Raw genomic sequence first — 16,614 nt, 5'->3', positions numbered from 1 at the left:
TGGGTCCCCTGTCGCGACTTTGAAAATTTACCATAAATTATCCAGAAACAATTAGAAGTCATGCCTTATATGAATAGATTCCCCTTTGAGTCTAGTTTCATTAGAAATAAACGTAATGAGCATTAGATCTCTGTACGAGATGATATTCAAGTTGTAACGCGCGAAGGTCAGTGTAGTCGACCCCTGTAACATGGGTGACTTTAACTAATAAACTGTACCAATTGGCCTGACTAAAAATTCTAGAAATAAATCCATGGATGGATATATGAGTCTAAATTCAGGGAAAATTTACGGAATCAGTTTCCGAGTTTTGGAACTCGAGATATGATTTTTAAGGCGACAGTGACGCAGTTTTCCAGCCTGTCTGGAAATGCCAAATTGGTTGGTACCTTGAGAGGATTTGGCCCGTTAACCCCTCGTGTCCGACACCGGCGACGGTCACGGGTTCGGGGTGTTACAGTTCACAAGGTATAAGTGTTCGCCGGTCTTAGAGTTCGTGAACTAAGGGTTCATAGGTGTCTATGTGTTTACTTCTTTTTTAGTGTGAATTGATTCTTGTTTACATGATTAGAAAAACATGTTTTAGAATTTTTCATATCTCAATTTCATTCCTTGAATTTCAGTATAGTAGTTTTAATTTCTTAAAGTGGTTTTTCTGGATATTTTGGAAAAATTATGATTTAGTCCTTAAACTTCATTTTGGAATTAAGTTTTTAATCATTGTTTTGAATTGAATTTTTCTCAAAGGCTTTAAAATAAAATGCCCAGGATACTGGTTAGTCCAAATTCATGACTTACGTATTTAATGTTTGCGATATGTAAAATGACAATTTTACCCTTGGTCCTTTTTCGTTATATTATGATGAACGAAGCATGTTTTAGGATCGTTTTGTTTAAAAATCACTTAATTAAGCATGCTTTAGATTGGTTTGTGGTGTGTTGGTTGACTGGTAAAGAGAATCACGTAAGTGGCTAATGTGGCATTCTGAATTCTAGTTGGTCCATTCCGGCAGAGTTTGGGGTGCCACATTTTCCTTGATGGACATGTAAGGGAGAATGTTGTAAACATGTTGATAAATAAATGTTCATATAACTCTCTAAACTCGTCCAATAATTTATGCTTTTATAACCCCCTAAAAAAGTTATAAAATACCTTAATTTTCTTATATATGTTTTTGTAACCTTAATTCTCTTGCTTATGTTTTTGTAACCTATGGTGTTTATAGTCCATTAAATAGAGAGTATTATAAACTTTTGTATCCCAATTAAAGTTGAATTATCTTTTATTTTTATCTACTCTTCTCTCTTATTTTTACTATAAATCTCTTAGTTTTCATAAAACGAGACTATTCTTAGTTTTCATAAAACGAGACTATTATTTTAAGTATTAATATGATGTTTTAGTATTAAATATTATTATTAAAATATTATTATTTGAAATAAGAATATTAAAATTTTAAAATATTCATAATTAATAAGTAACTATTTATTACCAGAGATTTATTTGAAAAAATATATATTTAAATAAACACTTTTCATTTAATCATTCAAATATCTCTACTCCAAAACTTTTCATATTTAAAAAAAAAAAAACATTTCTGAAAGTCTATGAAACAAAATGGAACCTAATCATTTTAAAATTCTCACCCATTGGCATTAATTCATAATTTGATTATATTCTACAGAACATTAGGAAATTTGATTATATATCATATCATACCAAACAGGGAAAGGCAGAAAATTTAAGTACAACCCAAGTTTTCATACAAGAGCTAAAGACACGTTTGATTTGAAAGGTTAGCCAGCCTCCATCCTCTCTATAGCATCTATTCTTCATGATACAGATACAAGCCAAGACCAAAACGAGCACATGCCCTGCAGAAAGCTATTTCCTCTGCTGCACTAACAGGATCTACCATGTTAATTTTGCTGGATGATACCGTGCCAGTTGATTCACGATGTGCCTGTATAAGAGCATTTGCATTTGTTATAATGAAGCAACATGTAAATTTTCATGCAGTGATTGTTGATAACTTTCACAATCTTAACCATTTAGTCAAGTAACATTGACCGATGCTGTTTCATCAGTTGAATATCCACCAACTTCTCAAAAAGGAATTCAATATTCGCAAACCGTGGATGATAAATGCTTAGTAACACCTACCTGTTTAAAATTCTCCCTTAGCTATAATAAATTCTCTATTTTCAACTTGAATTGATGAAAGTTATTTGTATTTGATTCTTTAGAAAGAAAAATGAAATCAATGGTCACATAAAATAGTAATCTTCATATGGACTTCAAGTTGAAGATAAAAGGAAAAGCAGTCATAATCCACTTCCGACCATACATGTATTATTACCAGACATGCTTTTATAGTTTTGATGTAAAAGACGAGCAACTAAAACAACTTTGTTTGTATATAAACTGGCACAAGCCTAAGAACCCCTTCAGAGAAAGAGCAGGTAAAAGGCTTAATTGACAGGTTATGATGGCTTAATTGACAGGTCCAAAGGCTTTTGATGACATTTTGAATTTTCTTTAGTATAATGCAGAAAATTTGTTAGTGTTCACCCAACTAGGACGGTAGGATTACAATAAATGTATGGCAAAAGATTCTGCCGTTTCAAAACACTTCTCCACGGTTATGACAGATTTCTGAACAATTCCCTCACAAAATCAATGCCATATGAGCATTCATTAGTTGGGAATAAAAGAAACACGGCAGTTTCACTAAAAGTTCGCCCTAAGGAAAAATATCTCAAGGGTGATATTAGTATTTGTCCTTTCCACTAGGGATAATTTGGGATTTTGAGAATAGGTTGAGGTTTACAGGCTTGTAACCATATATTTGAGCAAAGCTATTTCCAAGGACTTTGGGTTATGAATTTGTTGTGAAAATATCAGCAGGCAATGACAACTGAAATGAGCTGGAGGATAGGAAAATACACAGCCAGACAGAAAACAGTTAGCACCAGCAGACATTCAGAGGTATATGCTAGAAAGGAGCTGAAGGAAGAAAGAGTCGGGCACAATAACCTGCTGAGCAGGCAGAGATTTAACTCATAGATTACATTTTGGTCGCAACAATTCTGTTCTATATTGGACAAGTGTTATTCCCTTATTTGGTTTATGTTCAAACATTAGTTGAATATTTTCTATGGAAGTGCCATACATAAGCACTGTGTTTGTAAGAAGACACGAATGGAATACCAGAATTCTTCTTCCTATCTTCTTCAGCCATAAAAGCTGGGAAAGCATCAAAAACAAAAGCATATGACTGAAGGAACACATCTCACTACGTTACATGAACAGGTACAAACCTCATAGAATCAGCTAGAGGCGTTAAAGCAAAATAGTCAGATGTACCTGTACCGGCATGTTTCTACCATTTTGGATTTGTCGATATTTTTAAAAATATATATATTTAGTACATAAAATATTACATAAATGAAATTTAATAAGTTCCAAATATATACTCATTAAGAAACTTCACAATTATAATGCAATGAATTCATCATTCAACAAATAAAACATAAAAAAGACAAAAAACCATCCGATAAATTATTCTTGGAATTCATTTTACTAATTAAAAATAACAAGATTTTAGTTTCTTATATTAATATTTATATATATTATAATTGAATTTAATTATGCTAATGTACTTTTATCAAAATAGTCATTTTACTTGCATGAAATCAAGCCAGCCCAAATTAAATTAAAATAATGTATTTTTTTATGTATTCACAGGTTTTGTAACAGGTGCACATTATTTCCAGCCAGTAGGGACGGAATGAGGTGAAACGCACCAATATGACCAATACAAGTCAGAATTTTCACCAAAACAAAAGTCTAGTTTGGGTTTCCAGTTTAACAGGGCATACAATCAGTACTGGAAAAGATTTGACTACTATGCTTTTAAGGCAACTGACAACACTGTTCCGTACTGGTGGAAAGAGTAAACAAGGAGCATAAATGATAACTGGTTTGAGCTCTGAATAACTAAGAGCATTTGGACACAAATTTCTCCAATACATTCTCGGTATCTTGTAATTCTAAATTTAGTCAAAGACCAGAAGTTATTAGTCAGCATACTTCCAAGACCTGCTTGCCTATATTGCAGCATAAATCTTTTCTTTGCTACCGATTGCCAATAAGGTGATAGAGAGATTAGCTTAATTGGGATTTTATTTTGTTACTCTTGCAGTACTTTTGGGGCATAATAGTAATATTTAATTGAACAAAGCTTACACTTAGTATTTTAAACATTACACTTGAATTTAGTATCTCATTGTACTTTCCTTATACTATTAAATTCTGCTTTTTAAGTCACGTTCATTAGTTTTGTGTTATGAGTTTAAGTATTGTCTCTAAAGTCCCATCTAGAATAGGAATTCTAGTTCTTTTTAATCTATATAAACATCAAAGTGACCTTTCTTCTAAAGACAAACTATGATACATAAATATTGCATCATTGCTATTGTGATTGCGTGAAACCTAGATTTTCTTTCTTCAATGGCTGTGATGCATGCAGACGCAGTTAAGGAATTCTAGGTTTCCAATTGATGCTTATTTCCCCTTTATTCACCATTGTATGATGCAATTGCATAACTCCAGGTTTGAAACTTCCGGATCTTTTGCTTTTTGTTTCTCTTTCTCTTTAATCAAAATTTCCTATTTTCTTGAGAAATCCATAATCATACTATTACTATCATAAAAGCTAGCTTCATGTATCAGTCTTGCTGCACTCCAGTATAGAAATGACCCTACAAGAACCCGCAACAAGTTCCATGGCCCCATATCTGACCAGTGAATCTTTCGTATCAATACTAGTTTCAGACAAAAAAGAATATGTAACTAACCCTAAGTTCCACAGCGGCACAGAGTTCTGCAACATAGTATACCACGAAGTAATCCACATACATTATCTAACAGGAAGTCTGAAACCATGGAACTAATATGACATAAATATTGAAAGGGAAACAGTAGTTGCACAGTATTTTTCTGTTTTCATTTCTCAAATAACTTAAAAATGACACCAAATTGTAATAATAATTTGATAGAAAACCGTAGTAATATGGAGAAGCAAAGATAGGGAGAAAGAAGTTAACCGACCTCTCCGTCAGAACCTCGAATGGTGAGTCGATACACAACAGTAATGGTTCCATTGTTGGCGAATATAACATCACGTACTTCTCCACACCACCCTGTGTTGAATTCACAAATTGATTCGAAGGTAGATATTTAAAAAGAAATTAAAGTGAAAACAAAAAAGGCAAAGGCAAACCAGGGGCGTAGAAGCTCAACATGCGATTGGCATGGTACCTGGGGCGATGAAATTAGATCAGATGAATTGGATGAGGTTGAGAGATTGAAAACAAAACAAAAGCTAGCAGAAGTACCAGGGGAGGAAAGTGGAAGAATTAGGCGGAGACTTGATGATGTTATGAGGTATACGCTTATTGAGGTCGCGCAGGATTTCAATAAGAGGGCGAGTGATGCAGGAGGAGTTGGAAGGCGAAAAAGACTTCTCCAGGGGCACTACATAGTTTGAATCGGGGACACCCTTTTTCGCATCGCAGTTGCTGTTATTATTATTGCTGCTGCAATGGAGACGACCAAGGAATGGCTCTCTCCCCCAGCCCAAACCCCCAATTACCAACCGCCCGTTTTTATTATTGCTATCTGACAATTGTGAGAGAAAGACGCCGCCGCATCGCAATTGTAACGCCATTTTCCAATTCCAATGCTCATTCCTTCATATTCCATTTATTCGCTTGCTTACGCTTACAGCTAACCTTACCAGTCACAGTACTACCCATACCTTACCTACCAACCAACTCTTCACTTTCAAACAGTCAAAACCTACTTCTTTTCTTTTCGTTTCTTTTATGGGACTCCAGGCTTTTTAGTTTCCTTTCTTTTCCTCTGAATTTTAGGTAAGAGGACATTAATTTTTAAGTTTATTCTTGTAAATTATTAATAATTATCGATATAATATTATTTTATATTTATATATTACATACATAAAAAAATTAAATTTATCTAATATAAAAATAAATTAATTATATTTATTTTTTAAATATGTATAATTAAATTAAAATAAAAGTTTCAGATATACATTTAAACCATAATTAGAATTTTACGTGTATAGTTAAACTAAATTAAAGTTCATGTATAAAATTACACATTAAACTAAAGTTTATGTATATGAGATTTATCCCAATATAAATAAAATATTTTTATGATATTTTTAGTTATTTTATTAATAATTATTTTAATTTTTAAATATTAAAATAAATTAAAATTTCGAAAACATAAAATGTATTATAACATCATTTTATATTATATATTGCATACATAAAAAATTATATTTATCTAATATAAAAATAAAATGATGTATTATTATAAAAATTTATATTTCAAAATTTTAATTTATTTTAATATTTTTAAAAATTAAAATAATTATTAAGTAATTAAAATATCAAAATAATATTTTATTTATATTTTAGAGTTCAAATCAGTTATTAACCCTCTAAATTGACATATCATATCATCATTTTAATGAAAGATAATATATAAGTGACAAAATTATAATAATTCAATAACTTATAAATTTTAAAAGTTTAATACTAATCAAAATTCAAAGCCAACTGATGTAGTTTACCCTTTTCCTAATAAAGTCCCATGGCTCAATTATTCAATCGGGCTACATAAACAAACTTGACAAAACTAAAGCAGCGAGCCAGTATTCGGGCCTTATTAAGCCCAAAAAAGTGTGACGAGGATGCTAACTAATACATAAAAAGATTTGGGATATGTTCAAAAGCTTAAATAATCAATAGCAAATTCCAAAAGAATAAGTTTTATAGCAGTAAGTTCTACAATTGTATAATATATTGCATATATGTTTTGGTTGAAATCATCATTTAATTATATAAATCGAATGTAATTTGATTTTAATTATTTCAATAATGAATATGACATTTTGTAATTCGAATTTAGTAATTAAATCGGGTATCAAGTGTTACATAGTTAATTAAGATTTCGTAAAAATATCTTTAAAATGAAGCCCGTGTGTCTGCCCGTGTGGACAAAATGAAGTCATTTCTAACTTTATTCCTCACCCAAATTTCACCCAAGACCTGCACTTGAAACACACATCCAATACCAACCATCCCAAACATTCAAATTAAACAATTACATCATTTATCATGGCATACCATTACATGCATAAGTGTCTAAAAACTTACTTTGGATTAACTTAGGCATTAACATCATTTGATCACATAGACTTAACATATCACACATGATTGTATCATAATAACCTACTTAATCATACCAAAATAACTATTACTAGCCATTCCAATGGCTAGATTACAAGCATCATTAGTATGCCACTAATGGCCAAGTTGTCCTATACATGCCATTATACCAAAATGATTTTACTAAGTATACCCAAAATAAATAGTTGATAGTGTGACGATGCTCCAATAATCTTTCAACCTTCACGAGCTTCTGAGCACTATAAACAGGGAAAAATAAAACAAAGTAAGCATTACATGCTTGGTAAGTTCGTATAACAGAAACTAAACTTACCAATCTCATTTATTAAATCTAAGCATACAATATCATGTTTACCATCCATTAGCAATATTGCCTAAACACAATGCATTCAATCAAACATGTTAGTCACCAAAATCCTCATAACAATCAAGTAAACATAGATGAGCTCATCATGCAATATTTCTTTTCCAGTCATTATCATTTCATCTCATAATTCTCATACCAAGTCAAGATTTTTATGTCCGTTGAATCATTGAAATTCCGATGGATACTCAAGTAGTACACTCGGGGTGTACGGTTCCATAATCCGTCAATTCTTATTTGATGGTACCCATTAGGGCACTTAATCAAGGAATATAATTTCTAGCCACATATCGTATAACAGGATTACCAATCCAAGCTAAATCCTTTATATAACGTATGCTCAAAAGAGTTCAATTAGGATTACCAGTCCAGGCTAAACCCTAATCATAATGTATACTCGAGAGGTATTATATCCAGATTACCCGTCCGGGCTAAATCCTTTCTATAACAAGCTCAATAGGATTACTTGTCCGAGCTAAATCCCGTTCGCAACAAATGCAGGACCTTATTCGTTTCGGGAAAGCGCATGTATTCATCGGAATTCAATATTCAATCAAGACTTAACCCTTTTTCACCGTATCAAGCATATATTAAATTTCTCATTATAGCATTCAAGTAATGTACATCAATATAAGTCACATTCCATACCACAGAACATTCAATGAAACATATTTACTTGCCCGATTAAGTTACACGAACTTACCTCGACACTTGTTCGCGTATAAAATCTCCTAATCTGAAACCTTTTCTTTTCCTCAGTCTAACCTCGAATTTGTGTTTTCCGAATCTATACAAATAGCTTTAATTATCAATTTCACATATTTCATATTTATTTGGACTCAATTTATATCCTAGGCAAAATTACCATTTTGACCTTAACTTTTCCATAAATTCCAATTTCGTCCCTAGGCTCGAAAAATGAAACTTGTGCAATTTACCCCCTATTCCAAGCCTAGCCAAAATCCCATTACAAATTTTTCAGCACATATATTCATAAAAATTTAGAATTTTTCTTCGATTTCACAAGTTTTCATTTTAGTCCCTAAACCATGTTTCCATCAAAAATCACTTTGTAAAAGTTGTTTATCTATCAACAACCTTTCATTTTCTACCATAAATTTCTAATTTTTAGCATATAAATCCTTGACCTATTTTCCATACTTTGATAACTTTTCAAATTAATCCCTCAAATAGAGAGATTAAGCTATCCTACTTTCAAAAATATTAAAATTACTAAAAACGGAACAAGAAAACTTACCCAATTAGGCCTTGAAAGTTTCTTCTCTCTCTCCTAGGCTTTTCATGTGTTTTTAGGTTGAAGATGATGAGAAAATAAGATGATATTTTCTTTTCATCTTTTAATTAATTAAGTATTTTGTAATTTCCAATTTAGTCCTTTCTCTTTTTCTATATTTCCATGGATGAGTCACCAAGAATCTACATACTTTTCTTTAATAGTCTAATTACCATATAAGGACCTCTAGTTTTGAATTCCATGGTATTTAATCCTTATAGCTACTAGAATTCAACTTTCACATTTTATGCGATTTAGTCCTTCTCGTAATTAAACACTTAATTGATAAAATTTTCGTATCAACATTTTCACACGACGTGCCTATTATAATACAGACCATATAATGAAATAAAAATAAACCTTATTTTCGAATCGAATTGACGGTCCAAAAACCACTGTTCCGATTTCATTGAAAAATGGGTTGTAACAATAGGTAATTTGAATGTCAAATGGTTGATAATTGCGAAGCTATGTGCTTGTGATTTGGTGCATGATGATGCTTGTTTGGAAAGGCTAAATTAGTTGATTTAAATATGTGAAGTTTGTAACACCCCTTGCCCGTATCCAAGGCCGGAACAGAGTACGAGGCATTACCAGACTTAACAATACACATAGACAAAAACCGGGCCATAAAATTTCATTTAATTCAAAACTTTTCGAACACATGCATAACAAACAAAGCTAACTATATCATCACATCAAAACATAGGACATGGCACGATTAATTAAACTTATGGATAAGGACCACATCTCATGATTTTATACGATAACTCAATGCAGACTGATACGTATGGTCAAAATCATAATAAAAATACATATCACAAACCAACTTCCTATACATGCCACTCACTTGATATTTCTAATATTTGAATTAATTTTCCCAAAAATGATAGTTTGATAGTGTGATTTTGCCTCCGACGATCTCCAACCTCGAGCCGACCTGCCAATACTAAAGAAATGGAGAGGATGGGTAAGCTTTACGCTTAGTAAGTTCATATGAAAATAATAAGCAATTACTACCATGCTTTTCAAGATAAAACACTATAATTGTACAATTACACATATTCAGGACAGGCTGTTTTCTGGAGTTATAGTTACTAAATCATTCATATCTGAAGCTACAAAACTCCAAATTTAGTTTCGTTAATTTTCCTTGAAACTAGATTCACATATATTTCTTCCATAAAATTTCCAGAATTTTTGGTTTAGCCAATTAGTACAGTTTATTAGTTAAATTCTCCCCTGTTTCAGAGTACGACTACTCTGACCTCTGTGCACTACGAACCAAATTTCTCCCTGTACAGAATTCCAACGACCATGAAGTTTATTTCCATTAAAAATAGACTCAATAAGGAATCCATCCATGTAATGTATGACTCTTAATAATTTTTTTACAATTTATGGTGAATTTCTAAAGTCAGAACAGGGGATCTCGAATTCATTCAGACCCTGTTTCACAAGACTTCAAATATCACACAATATAGAATTCTTTTGCTTCCGTTGTTTCTTTCATGTGAAAATAGACTCATTAAAATTTATTTTAATATATCATTTGCATTTTTATTCAACTTCCACAATTTTTAGTGAATTTTCAAAGTCATGTAACTGCTGCTGTCCAACACTATTTTACCACTAAAATTCATTCTTACATAATTCCACTTAATCCATTTTGTCTTATCGAAATTCACCCAATTATCGAGCACATTGCTCATAATTTTTCATAAACATATACCTACACTTATTCATCATATAATCATGTTAAATTGTATTTTTACTTAATCGATTTTCCCGTTGAACTCTTCGGAATAATAACTGATACTCAATTGCCAGCACATATTTTCACACTTGTAGCCAAAGCTATCTGGTACGCATAGTAGCCTACACATAGTACTACACATGCGACCAATTATCCGGTACACGTAGTAGCCTGCACTTAGTACTACACACGTGACCAATTATCCGGTACACGCAGTAGCCTGCACTTAGTACTACACACGTGACCTAACCATCTTATACACGTAGTAGCCTGCACTTAGTACTACACACGTGATCACAATTTTCAGGTACGCATAGTAGCCTGCACTTAGTACTACACATGCGACCTCACAATAGATCATTCGTATTGTTTTTATTCCGAAGGTTCAATCGGGAAATTCCTCACTTTTCAACATTTTACTAAATTGTCCGTAATCAATTTAAATTCATAATTTACATCAAATAACCATTTGATAGGCAGCCACATTTCATATGATATCAAAATATAATAACATAAAAAGAATCGATAGATTATTTATGTACGAATTTACTTAAAGTGTCGATTTCACTATCCATAGTACCAATTGTCCATTCATAGTATAATAAGACACAACTCAAATATCAAATCAGCTTTTAAGAATTTAAACATATATCACATATCACTTGTCATGTATCTTCATTTTCTTGCATTTCATGTAACATTCTTTCATGTCATATTTCCACATCATTAACACCATTCCATCAACTTTTCCAATATATTAAATCATAAAATATATGCAATAATAGTAAGAAATATAATTCAAATATAACATTACATTATTATTATCTTATGAACTTACCTCGATCTAGAAATAACAATTTACCATTTTATTCCATAACCTTGTATTTTCCCGATTTAAGCCTGAATCTTGATTTCCTTCATCTATAATATCACATTTAGCCTAATAATTAGTCACACTATTCATACGGGTCCAAAAATCATATTTTTAAAAATTTTCATTTTGATCCCTAAACTTTTGCATATTTGCACTTTTGCCCCAAGGTTCGGAAGTTAAACTTCATCCTATTTTATTATGTTTTATGACATGCTGATCATTTTTCCCTTCTATGGCAACATCAAATTCTCACTCTAACATGTACTTATGACTATTAGGTATTTTTACCGATTAAGCCCTTTTGCTCGTTTTCACTTAAAACCGAGTAGCACAAGTTGTCTAACATAATTTAAAACCTCATATTCTACCATAAAACACCAAAATACACAAATTTCACCTATGGGTATTTTTCCAAATATGAACCCTAGGTTGAATTATTGCTAGCATAAGTTAAATCAAGTTACCGGGACTCTAAAAATGTAAAAATCATTAAAAACAAGGCTAGAACGGACTTACAATCGAGCTTGGAAGATTGGAAACCCTAGCCATGGAGTCTCCTTTGGCATACACGTCCATGGTGAAGAAGATGAGCAAAATTGGCTTTTAATTTTGTATTTTAATTCATTTTACCCCTAAACGACCAAAATGCCCTTACTACTAAACTTTCCAAAAATTCCATTCATGTCCAATATTTGTTCATAAAATTTTAAATTGGTCAAATTTCTATTTAAGACCTCCTAATTAATATTTTAAAGCAATTTCATACTAGAAACGTCTAGAATGCAAGTTTTGCAACTTATTCAATTTAGTCCCTAACTTTAAATTAAGCACTTTATGCATAGAATTTCTTCACGAAATTTTCACACAATCATGCAATCATATCATAGACCTCAAAATAATCATAAAATAATTATTTATATCTCGGATTTGTGGTCACGAAACCACTATTCTGATTAGGCCCTAATTCGGGATATTACAAAGTTAGTATAATTTGAATGAGTAAAACATGAGATAATAAGCATGTTAGTTGTTTGTATTGAAATGGTATGTTTTAGCCTTGATTATGATTGAATTGGATGTCCAGTTATGCTATGAATGAGTACCATTTGAATTGTGTAGGCGTATGCAAATTTGGGTGGCAAACTGGCTTAGTAAATAGCCTATTTTTGTCCACGCAGCCGTGCGTATCAGCCGTGTGTGACACACGGTTATGTTACACGGCTATGTGTCCCCTGGTGTTGAAATTGAAATCAAGTCAGTACACTCTACAAGGCCTCACACACGGGCGTGTGACCTGGTCATATGGCATAAGTCAGCATACTCTACAGGTTTGGCACGGCCTAACACGAGCGTGTATGGCCATTTTTAAAGTACACGGACGTGTGTGTTGGCCGTGTGACCCAAGTCAGAGAGTTACACGGGTTGGACATGGGCTGGGACATGGCCATGCGCTCCCATTTCGAGGGTCCACACGGCCTGAGACACTAACGTGTCTTTTGGTTGTGTGAGACACACGGCCGGGCCACACGGGCATGTGTCCCCTGTTTTATGCAAAAATTTTCTAAGTGTTGAAAAATTTCCTGAGTTATCGGTTTAGTGCTGAACCACTTCTTATACATGCTTAGGGCCTCGTAGGCTCGTATTAGGAACAAATTGGTTGTTTGCAAATGAAATGTATATGAACTGACTAATTGAATGTGAAATGCATGTTTAAATGTGTTGTAAGTTTGGTAATGCTTCGTAACCCTATTCCGGCGTTGAATATGGGTGAGGGGTGTTACATTTGTTGGTATTAGAGCTACGGTTTAGCCGATTCTCAGACTAACGTAGCATGTGTGAGAGTCTAGCTATGCATGCCATATATAACCTGTGATAGTGTGATGACTCCTGACATTTTTAAAATGTATTTTCATATTGTAAATGGATCCCAATCGAGTTGTAGCTGATAAGGTTGAAAGTAATGCGCCAACTCCCGCTCAAGGGACAGCGCCATCTGAATCTAGACCCGTATCGGGTATCCAGTGAGGAAAGGCTAGAGAAGCTTTATTCTAAATGATGAATGAATGGTTCAGGCAATATGTCCAAACAAATCCGGCTGCTCAACAACCTCCACCCCCTCCTAATCCCCAACCGGTTCCCGTAGCTTCTCAAGTTGTGGACTTCAACAACTAAATAAGCCACCAGTAGATAAAATCCAAAAACATAGGGCTAAAGAGTTCAGAGCTACCGTAGATGATGATTCTGAACGAGCTAAATTTTGGTTTGAAAATACTATTCGTGTGTTGTGTACACCAGCCGAGTGTTTAAAATGTGTTGTATCACTTCTAAGGGACACTGCGTATCAATAGTGGAATACGTTGACATCCGTGGTGCCGAAAGAAGAGTTACTTGGGATTTCTTTCAAGCTGAGTTTAAAAAGAAATATATCAGTCAGAGATTCCTTGATCAAAAGCATAAAGAGTTTTTAGAACTAAAATAGGGTCGTATGACTGTGACTGAATATGAAAGAGAATTTGTATGGTTGAGCAAGTAAGCTTGGGAGTATGTTTCTACTGAAGAAATCATGTGCAAACGGTTCGTTGATGGGTTGAACGAGGGCATTAAACTTCTAGTTGGGATCCTATAATTGAAAGAATTTGTTATTTTGGTTGATAGAGCTTGCAAAGCCAAGGAGCTTAGCAAAGAGAAGAGAAAAGCAAATTCAAAGGCTAGAGACTCAAGAAAAAGACCGATGAATAAGCCATATCAGTCTTCATCAAAGAAATCTTAAGATTTGTTTAGTCGATCACATGCTTTAATGGGATATCAGAATAGGGACCGTGGAAATTAATATGTGAGTCTTAAAGCTTAAGCTACTTCAGTCTCGAGCGTTGGCAGTGTGAAAAACAATCAACCTGAGTGTCAACAGTGTGGAAGATGGAATTTTAGGGAATGTTGTGTGAAATATAATAATAGATTTTGTTACAAATGTGGTGCATGAAATCATTTTATTCGAGATTGTCCTGAGTTATCTGAGAAAGATCAATTTCAAAATGCAAGACCCAGTAATATAGCCACAAGAGGGAGGCCATCGAGAAATACTTGAAATATGACCAGTAGTAGAGGCACGAGAAAGGATTCAACTATGAGATTTGAAGCGAGAGCACCTGCTAAGGCTTACGCTATTCGCGCTCGCGAAGAGGTGTCGTCACCTGATGTTATCACCAGTATATTCTCTCTTTATGACACTAATGCGATTGCTTTAATTGATCCTGGATCGACACATACGTATGTTTGTGAGAATTTAGTGTCTAGTAAGAAATTGCCTTTTGAATTTACTAAATTTGTGATTAAAATATCGAACCCCTTAGGCAAGTATGTTTTAGTTGATAAAGTTTGCAAGAATTGCCTTTTAATGACTCGGGGTTACTGTTTTTCGGCTGATTTGATGCTTTTGTCATTTGATGAGTTTGATGTTATTCTGGGAATGGATTGGTTGACTCTACATGATGCCATTGTGAATTGTAGAAGAAAGACTATTTAATTGAAATGTCAAAATAGTGAAATCCTTCAATTGAATTAGATGAATCGAATGAAATTCCTGCTTTGATTCAGTCTATGTTAGCTCAAAGATGTGTAAGAAAAGGTACGAAGCTTATCTTATGTGTTTTAGCTACCAAAATGTCTAAAATGAATATTGAATCGATGCCTGTAGTTTGTGAATATCCGGATATATTTCTAGAAGAATTGCCTGGGTTGCCATCAGTCAGAAAGGTTGAGTTTGCTATTGAATTGGTACCGAGAACATCATCGATATCTATAGCTCCTTACAGAATGGCTCCAACAGAATTCAAAGAATTGACAACACAGTTGCAAGAGTTAACAGATAGAGGTTTTGCACAACCTAGTTTTTCACTCTAGGGTGAGCTAGTATTGTTCGTAAAGAAGAAAGACAGGTCAATGAGAATGTGTATTGAATATCGACAGCTCAACAAGGTTACGATAAAGAATAAATATCCGTTGCCGAGAATAGATGATTTATTTGATCAGTTAAAAGGTGCAACAGTGTTTTTGATGATTGATTTGAGATTTGGTTATTATCAGTTGCAAGTTAAAGACTCAGATGTATCGAAAACTGTATTTAGAATGAGGTATGGATATTATGAATTCATTGTTATGCCTTTCAGATTGACTAATACTCCTGCAGTCTTTATGGTTTTGATAAATTGGATTTTTAAACCGTATTTAGACAGATTTGTTGTTGTGTTCATTGATAACATTCTGATATATTCACGAGATGAGTCTGAGCATGCCAAACATTTGAGAAGTGTGCTTCAAACTTTGAGAGATAAGCAACTGTATGCTAAATTCAGTAAATATGAGTTTTGGCTCAGAGAAGTCAGATTTTTGGGACACATTGTTTCAGCGGAAGGTATATGAGTTGACCCAAGTAAAATTTCAGCAGTTGTTGATTGGAAACCACCGAGAAATGCATCTGAAGTTAGAAGTTTTCTGGGGTTAGCTAGCTACTATCGATGTTTTGTTAAAGGATTTTCGATGATTGCTACACCGATGACCAGATTGTTACAGAAAGATGTAAAGTTTGAGTGGTCCGAGAAGTGTCAATAAAGTTTTGATCAATTGAAAGCTTTGTTAACTGAAGTGCCAGTTTTGGTTCAACCTGAGTCAGGAAAAGAATTTGTGATTTACAGCGACGCATCATTGAACAGTTTGGGTTGCGTGTTGATGGAAGAGGGAAAAGTGATTATGCCTCCAGACAGTTGAAACCGCATGAAAAGAACTATCCGATGCATGATTTATAGTTGGCTGCTATTGTTTTCACATTGAAAATTTGGCGACATCATTTATTTGGTGAGAAGTGCCACATCTTTATTGATCACAAGAGCTTGAGGTACTTAATGACCTAGAAAGATTTGAATTTGTGACAACGGAGATGGCTTGAGCTACTAAAAGACTATGAGTTAGTAATCGATTATCATCCGAGGAAAGCTAATGTTGCTGCAGATGCTTTAAGTAGAAAATATCTATTTTCTTTGAGAGCA

The 16,614-nt window shown here is 33.4% G+C and overlaps 1 protein-coding gene across 1 annotated transcript; it reads right to left on the bottom strand.

The window, feature by feature from the left end:
- Nucleotides 1-1,632: 1,632 nt before the first annotated feature.
- LOC108483991 (DNA repair RAD52-like protein 2, chloroplastic) lies at nucleotides 1,633-5,950 on the bottom strand. Its single transcript, XM_017787581.2, has 4 exons — nucleotides 5,401-5,950; nucleotides 5,286-5,323; nucleotides 5,114-5,205; nucleotides 1,633-1,964 (listed from the first exon to the last, which is right to left on the bottom strand). The coding sequence occupies exons 1-4, from the start codon at nucleotides 5,730-5,732 to the stop codon at nucleotides 1,827-1,829; spliced, it is 600 nt and encodes a 199-aa protein (XP_017643070.1). The 5' UTR covers nucleotides 5,733-5,950; the 3' UTR covers nucleotides 1,633-1,826.
- Nucleotides 5,951-16,614: the final 10,664 nt, after the last annotated feature.

Source organism: Gossypium arboreum, chromosome 6, assembly GCF_025698485.1.
Source record: "Gossypium arboreum isolate Shixiya-1 chromosome 6, ASM2569848v2, whole genome shotgun sequence".
Taxonomy (NCBI): Eukaryota; Viridiplantae; Streptophyta; class Magnoliopsida; order Malvales; family Malvaceae; genus Gossypium; species Gossypium arboreum.
This window is presented reverse-complemented; position numbering and strand designations above follow the sequence as displayed.

Bases quoted from the DNA above. Each gene is read 5' to 3' on its own strand.
- LOC108483991 (XM_017787581.2), bottom strand. From the start codon at position 5,732: ATGGCGTTACAATTGCGATGCGGCGGCGTCTTTCTCTCACAATTGTCA. The intron at 5,206-5,285 runs GTTTGCCTTTGC...AATTCAACACAG, and splicing joins GTTGAGCTTCTACGCCCCTG to GGTGGTGTGGAGAAGTACGT. The intron at 1,965-5,113 runs GTCGGTTAACTT...GCTCTTATACAG, and splicing joins TTCGAGGTTCTGACGGAGAG to GCACATCGTGAATCAACTGG.